The following is a 7,500-nucleotide window of genomic DNA, read 5'->3' as shown; positions in this document are numbered from 1 at the left end:
ATGGCCTATTATTTGAGTCTGACAGTGCAAACTTTAGGATGGATTCCAGCTCCGTGAAGCAAAGTGAGCCATCAGACCCTGTTGTAGTGAAAGAAACAAAACCAATAACTCACTTAGCTCCATCAATGACTGACTGAGCATTTGTGCCAACAATAAATCAATTGAAGAAGTACCTAGAACCTAGTAAGTGACAACATTCGGCCAATTTTTAGTTTTGCTCAAAACTAGCCCAAATTTTGTAAGTTGACTGGAAATGAACTTAAGAACATTGTCCTGGTATTTTTTAATCTGATTTGAGCTTTATTTTCGAGAAATAAGCTATGCAAAAATACTATCGGCTTCGCGTTCGAAAACAATGGAATCAACGATGCAACACTTACTGTTCATTGTTCAATTTAAATCTAATAGTGTAAGTTAATGTTATTGCGTGCATCGGTAGGTCAACCAAATGATGCACACAGCGAATTACAAGACAGGTCAGGGGTTCAAGCCACCGATCAGGCTTGTTTTTTTTGTTAGCACCGAGCTGTTTCTTTTTTTGTTTTCTAATGTTATTCGCCAAGATCTTATCGATCTTCATGAAATTCAAGTGATGCGCGAAGCTCCAGGCACAAGTGGTTAAAAAATCTAGGGAGAATTTGTTGAGGTGTCTTGGTTGCTTGGCAGTTATCTTAAATCTTAATGTCCAAGTAGCTTGCCTTTATTAATTATTGCTATTGTTTGTTCTTTCATCAACTGCCAAGTCAAACGAGCCATGAAATGGACAAACTGATATTGGGTTGTTCCAGAAAAAATCCACACCCCCGCGACGGATGGGATTTTGGAAATTCTCACGGGAGGGGGGTCAAGGACCCTGGAAATCCAGGCGGGAGGGGGGTTGAACTCGAAAAAGTCTTCTGCAGGGGTCATCTGAACCGATAGTTCACGCGGTTCGAACGTTTAGTTCAGTGACAGTTTAGCGCTCTCAGACCCTGAAAATAGTAGAAATATTTTGTTCACATATTTCTCATCTGACATAAATGATAATCTAAGTTCCTTCGCAGGTCCTTTTATAGCAGAAAACGCAAACAAGATACTAAAGAAAGAGCCATTGCAACAATATTGCAACGAAGAGTTTGAAACCCCTGACACATTTTTACTCGTACCCAGACCCAGCGCGCCACCGTTGTTTCGTGTAATGATAACAAAGAAAGAACAAAGGAAGCGCAAAGAGCAAAGAAAGAACAAGGGCAATTGATTTTTAGGAGCTAAGAGTGTTTAAACACTCGTTTGCGTTTTAGCATTTTTGCTCCTTTCTTTTCTTAGTTCCACACAACAGAATTTTTATATAATTTAGCCAAAGCTTTAGAAATTAAAAAAGAACATCTTCTATACATGATTGTGCGTATTTTCTATTAAAAATAAATTAAATTTAAGCCTAATATTTTTTCCCGGAAATCCAGGCAGGAGGGGGGGTCCTTTGTCTTGGAAATCCAGACAGGAGGGGGGGTCTTGGGCTCCAGAAAATCCAGGTGAGAGGGGGGGTTAAAAAACGACCCCTTCCGTCGGGGGGGGGGGGGGGGTGTGGATTTTTTCTGGAATAACCCATAGTTATTGCTCATTCTTTCATCGAGTGCCTAACTAAACGAGCCTGTTCTAATTTTTTAATTCATTTGCGCATTAAGAATCCATCCAATGTCCAATAGTCAATCAACTGGTCCATCCACGACACCACGAAAAAGGTCTGCTATAACATTGAAGAGTTATACAACTAATGCCTTCTCAGGATTAATAATTTATATTTGAAAAGTCGCTAGAAGTTTTACTTACAGTAAGATGTGATACCGTGCCCTTCCTCACACGCACAACAGGACAACAGCGAGGCATCCTGTCATGAAACATAAAAACACTCTGTAATAATTATTTATTTTGTATGGTACATAAGACTGTGATTAAAGGCAGCAAATTTGAATGCGGTTGTGCTCCATTAACCCAGTGACTCCTAAATCTATCTATTATATCTCACTCCCAGGGGGTCAATGGTTTAAAGGGGACATAGTTTTTGAGTAGAGATACAGTGTAGAGGTTGTTAAAATTAAGCAGATCTGTGGTGCTACTTAACCCTATGACGTCCAAACTGGCCAAAACCTGCCATACTTAAGTATTCTACTCTGTCTAATGCCAGGCGATTTTACTCGTCAATGGGGAACCCCTGGGAGTCAATGGGTTTTAAAGCAATAGAGAATGTTTTCCGTGTTTCCACAGCTCATCTAAACACAAGGGGGAGTTGGGAGAATTCGAGACAGTTATGCATTATCTAATGTATCATACGTAATTCAATCGCCGCTTGGGCGCTAGAGCGGTAATTAAGGCTCTCTTATGGCCTCATTCAGGCCTGAATGTTTTCAATGTTACCGTAATGCCTTAAATTCTTAAGGCTTTGAAGCCTTAAGAATTTAAGTTATTTAAGACTTGGTTTTAAGGTTATTGTAAGGTCTCATAAGGCTCTGTTCAAGCTTCGCTAGCAAGGTTACTTTCAGGTCTGATCTGGCCCTATTCATGTTTCAAAAATTAGGCCTTATTTTGTCTACCGTAAGGTCTGATATTTTCATAGGGGACGTCTCCTCCCAATTTCACTTGAGCGTGTGTATTTTGCCTGCCCCACAATCCATCGCCAAAATTAGAGACAACTCGCAGCCGACACTGAAGCCACCCCATTCACCATTCACCACTGAAGCCACCCCATTGAAGAGTAAAATTGTGTGGAATTAGACCGTAAAATCTAAGTCTCAATCTGAGGACGAAAAAGGTAAAATTAATATTGCAAGCTGAAAGCCAGCATTGGGATTTACCAAAACCTGCCATTTCAATGTTAAATATTAAGTACATGTACAGTGTAATAATTTTATTATTATTGTTGGTCCTCTCTAGAGCAAGTTTCAATCAAGTGTTTTGTGATGGTAATTATTCTATTTTACATACAGTGAATTTCAATCAAGTGTCGTAAAACCAAAACCAAAGTAATTACTTTGCCCAATCCAAAAGGACGTAGACAATCGAGTAAACCAATCAAAACTCAAAGTAATTACACGTAGCCGACAGAAAGCGCAGGAAAATGTGCATGCGGAGGCCACAATTGGTTTTGGTTTCACTTCTGATTGGTTGATTAACTGGCACTAGAACTTTGAACCAATCACTGAGTGAAGTAATGCAAAACCAAAGCAATTTGCTAATTACTTTTGACACTCAATTGAAAACCTCTCTATGAAGTCTGTTTATTTTTATTCCCTGAAACAAGCCTCAAATGGTCCTCACCATTTTACCCACAACAAATGTCACGTCTTTAAATAAAAATCTACAGCACACTCTGTACCTTTGCTGGAGGAGTTAATGCCCACTCCACGGCTGTCTTTTCTTGATCAACGCCACCTGAATGTCCATGATATGCAATTTTTACTAGGTATTTGTTCTTTGCCTATTTCAAAGTAAATAAAAAACTATCAATATCGAAACATGTTGGCCAATAGCAATGCACATATAATTTATATAAAGCTACATAAATATTATATAATTTAGTATGTAAATCAGGAGAATTCTAAATCAGAATAACTATACAACCATTGATTGGTAAAACTTTTCGTGTTTTTCCCTCGAGACTTGTTAATGTGCTAATACAATATAGTTGTTACACGTCAGAGTGATACAAACAGACTGAGTATAAATATTGTGGTTCAAATTTTTCTTTGGTTTAAAATTTTTCAAACCAGTTCAATTTTGACTTTCCTTTGTCTGAAATTCACTCTCCTAATCTCAAACAAAGGAAGATCAAAATTGAACTAATAAAAAAAATTAAACCAGGAAAAAAATTTGAACCAAAACTGTTTCTTAAATAAGGATCGACAGAGAAAAACTCTGGCCAGGGTGGGAATTGAACCCACAACCTTCGGGTTAGATCACCGCTGCTCTACCGACTGAGCCACAAGGTCAGACGGGAGAAGGCCGTGGGAACTGAAGATGTTAAAGTCAGGGCAATGAACATGACTGTACGTCAAGTACAAGGAAGGATTATGTTTTTGCAAACGTTGGCGGTGTAGCACTTATATTTGAACAGACTTAACTGATTAGAGTGTAATGTGAAGTGCTAAGTTTCTACCCCATATGAACCATGTGAGCGTTAGCCCGACAAATGGAAATGGGCCCACACAAGGACAGAGAAATACTCTGACCAGGGTGGGAATTGAACCCATTTAAGTCTGCACCAGTAAAGTCTGTGTGGGCCCATTTCCATTCATAGGACTAACGCTCACATGGTTCATATGGGGTAGAAACTTAGCACTTCACGTTACACTCTAATCAGTCAAGTCTGTTTCTTAAATACCCTGTTAGAATAGGGTAATCACGTGACTTTGAGTATATTATTTGGAGTAACTTAACTTATAACTTTATTAACTCATCCGAATTGCAATTCCAAAGGGAATTGAAAACTGAATGTTACAATTACAAAATGTAAAATGACAAAAATTTAAATATGTACATTTATAAAATATTAGTTAATCTTGATTGCAGTTCAGTTCAGTCCCATTTCTTTATCGAACTTGGTATAAAGCTTGTTTGGAATCTTTTAGTTCTACATTTTAAAAGTGGAAGTCTTCTAGGATTTTTCAGGAAGTAGTTTTTGGTCGTAGGTCTTGGCAAAAGGCTATTTAGTTTACTATCGGGATGGGTTACATTCTTGTAAAATTTCATGCACAGGTGTTTGCGTCTTTCCCAGCGTGTAGTCAGGTTCAGGACTTTAAGTGCTTCTTTGTATGACAATTGCAGGTGCACAATACGAAGTGCCGGATTCTGAATAGCTTCTAATTGGTCTTTCAACTTACATGTCAATGGAGAGTGCCAAACAGGGCAAGCGTATTCTAATCGAGGTCTGATAAAATAACAGAAAACAGATCGTAGGTCTTGAGGTTGTACACCACTGCGCTTAAGAATTCTCAGGGCATAGAGTTGTTAACTAGCCTTGGAAGAAACATCATCTATATGAGTCGACCATTTAAGGTCAGAAGACATTCACTCCAAGGAGTTTAGAAGAGGTAACACAGTGTAGTTGATGGCCAACTACTGTTAGACAATCATTCTTTAGGAATGAAGCAGAAAATTCCTTAGTTTTAATAACATTGATCTTCATGTGACTGGACTCTGCCCATTCGGTGATCCTATTCAACTTGCCTTGGAGAGCTGGTGATTGAGATAAACATAAAACATAAAACTTCGTAGATTGTACAATCATCAACGTATTTACATGATGGTAGACTAGTTCTTAGGTCGTTCACAATAACAAGGAAGAAAAGTTTAAATAGCGCATTGTTGACAGTTGCGAAGGAAATCAGCACACCAATTGAGAAGTAGTTGAGGAACATTGATTACTTGCAGCTTGTAATAAAATATTATGGTCGATACGGTTGCAAGCCATGGAAAAATCAATTAGGCAGGATCTAATCATGGTTAGTGGAGTTGCGCTCAACCATTGATGAATAAGGTGAACTACAGTAGGGCATGAGTTGACGATTCTTTAACCCAGCCAAATTGGTATGGATCTACCTGAGGCATTATGATAGCTGAAAGGCACTCGAAGACAAAGTCCTCAAGAATTTTGCTCAGGACAGAAGTTAATGATATTGGCCTAAAGTCGGTGCTGATAGAGGTCAGCCGAGGAACCTAGTTTATAGGTATGACATTGGCACATTTCCAGAGTAGAGGGACATGGCCTTGATTAATTGATTGAACAACTAGGGCGATGGATGACTGATACAAAGTTCTTAAGTATCCAATTAGGTATGTCATCCGGACCCTTGCTTCTTGAATTGATAGTAATGCTTTCTCAACGGACTCAGGACTTATGACGTAATTATCGGTAGAATGTTCCACCAGGAGCGGGTTGCAAACCAGAGGCTCTATATCACAGATGGTATCGTTGAAACAATTGTTTAACGCTTCTGTAAGGCCGCTGTCTTTTAGGGCAATTCCATCAGCGATAATACTGGTCTGAGTTACGGGCTTGGATAGGCTAGACAAAAGTTTGATGTTATCCCACCATTTTTTAGGGTTAGTTTCTTGCATATTGTTGATACTGTTGTGACATACAGCTGTAGAAAGTAGCACGAGCCCTTTTGCAGAGTTGTTGCGACACATATTATACTGGAGGGTATTTCCCTTTGTCCAAGAATGTTGGCGTTTCTTTATTGCGTCTTTAATCTTCACAGTCATAAAAGGCTTGTCAGTGGGATGCAGCTTTATGGAACGTAGAGGTAAGCAGGAATCAATGGCGGTAGTAAAAATTATTGTCGAGTGGAACATACCGTATTAACTGAGCAGAAGTATTATTTTTTCAAATACAACAAAATTCAACGTGAGCAAAGGGTGAGAGCAATTCATACTCTTTGAAGAAATTTACAAAAGTTCATTTATTCTAAATTGCATGAGAAAAATCATGTGACAATTACTTATTGATAATAGCCAAGAAAAAATTCGAGATAGCTTATTGTAATTAATTAGAAGAACATTTAATGCGCCCTTACTACGCCAAAAATTTTGTCATCCAGGGATCGCATTTGATTAGCTATCTGTGACTTTCTTTGATCATTGACCAATCACAATTCTTGGTTTCTTACTTTTTTGGCTCTAAATTACCTCTTTTCTAGTGCAGCGTGTTACCTGAAAACTGCATTGCTCTTTAGCCAATCACAATGCAGTATTATTATTATTATTATATTATTATAATTATTTTGCACATGTACAAGGTTTCTTTTCCAAAATTTGTGAATAATAGACTGTTAGAAACCTCCATGTACACATATCAAAGCATACAATGTAAAACATTTCTGTTTTTTAATTCAAGAAAATTCATTGATGTGATACACTGACTGTTGAACACATATATTATTTTGTACTCTGTTTAAAGAAACTGGTAAAAAACTGGCAAAATCCTCTTACAAACTGTCAACGCACACATACTTACATGCATCACAACTAGTACTGAAGCAGAGAATGGCTTGTTCTGGTACTGAAGGGCAAAGCTCCAAAGAAGACTGCAAATTAATGTAAGACAGGATACTTGCGCATACATGTGGGGTTCAAATAAGCAGATTTTTCCTTCATTCAATCAGATTCAAACAGAGAAGAGAAACATCTAAAAGATCAAAGTTTATATTTTTAGGTATTCCTTTTTACCATGAAAACTATCAAAAGAACAAAGGTCAGTTATTGCACAAGTTACAATCTAATTGCATTAGCAAGATTCACCTGTTCCTGTCTATCTCTATTTGTCAACATGGCACATGATAAACACTGTGAATCAACTTTGATTTGGTGCAGAGATCTTTTTTCTTCTGCCTGTCAGACCAGCAAATACGTACATTGTACATAAAGAAATGATCGAGGCCCCAGTCAGCAAGGATCTAAAACTTACTCAAGTGGAAACTTTGTGGTTTTTCTCCTTTTTCCTGTTTCGGTCTTGCTGGTGGAAGC

The 7,500-nt window shown here is 38.1% G+C and overlaps 1 protein-coding gene across 1 annotated transcript in view; it reads right to left on the bottom strand.

Moving 5' to 3' along the window:
• Window positions 1-7,500, bottom strand: part of LOC137970813 (nucleolar protein 11-like) — a 30,724-nt gene that overhangs the window by 19,766 nt on the left and 3,458 nt on the right. The window contains exons 4-8 of the mRNA XM_068817384.1: window positions 7,442-7,500; window positions 6,992-7,061; window positions 3,353-3,454; window positions 1,810-1,867; window positions 1-78 (exon numbers count right to left, since the gene is read on the bottom strand). The exon at window positions 1-78 is cut by the window's left edge and continues 59 nt beyond it; the exon at window positions 7,442-7,500 is cut by the window's right edge and continues 99 nt beyond it. Coding sequence (XP_068673485.1) covers window positions 1-78; window positions 1,810-1,867; window positions 3,353-3,454; window positions 6,992-7,061; window positions 7,442-7,500 — 367 coding nt within the window. The remainder of the gene's footprint in view (window positions 79-1,809; window positions 1,868-3,352; window positions 3,455-6,991; window positions 7,062-7,441) is intronic.

This window comes from Montipora foliosa, chromosome 9 (genome assembly GCF_036669935.1).
Source record: "Montipora foliosa isolate CH-2021 chromosome 9, ASM3666993v2, whole genome shotgun sequence".
NCBI lineage: Eukaryota > Metazoa > Cnidaria > Anthozoa > Scleractinia > Acroporidae > Montipora > Montipora foliosa.
The sequence above is the reverse complement of the archived record's forward strand: the minus strand, read 5'-3'. Positions and strand labels throughout refer to the sequence as shown.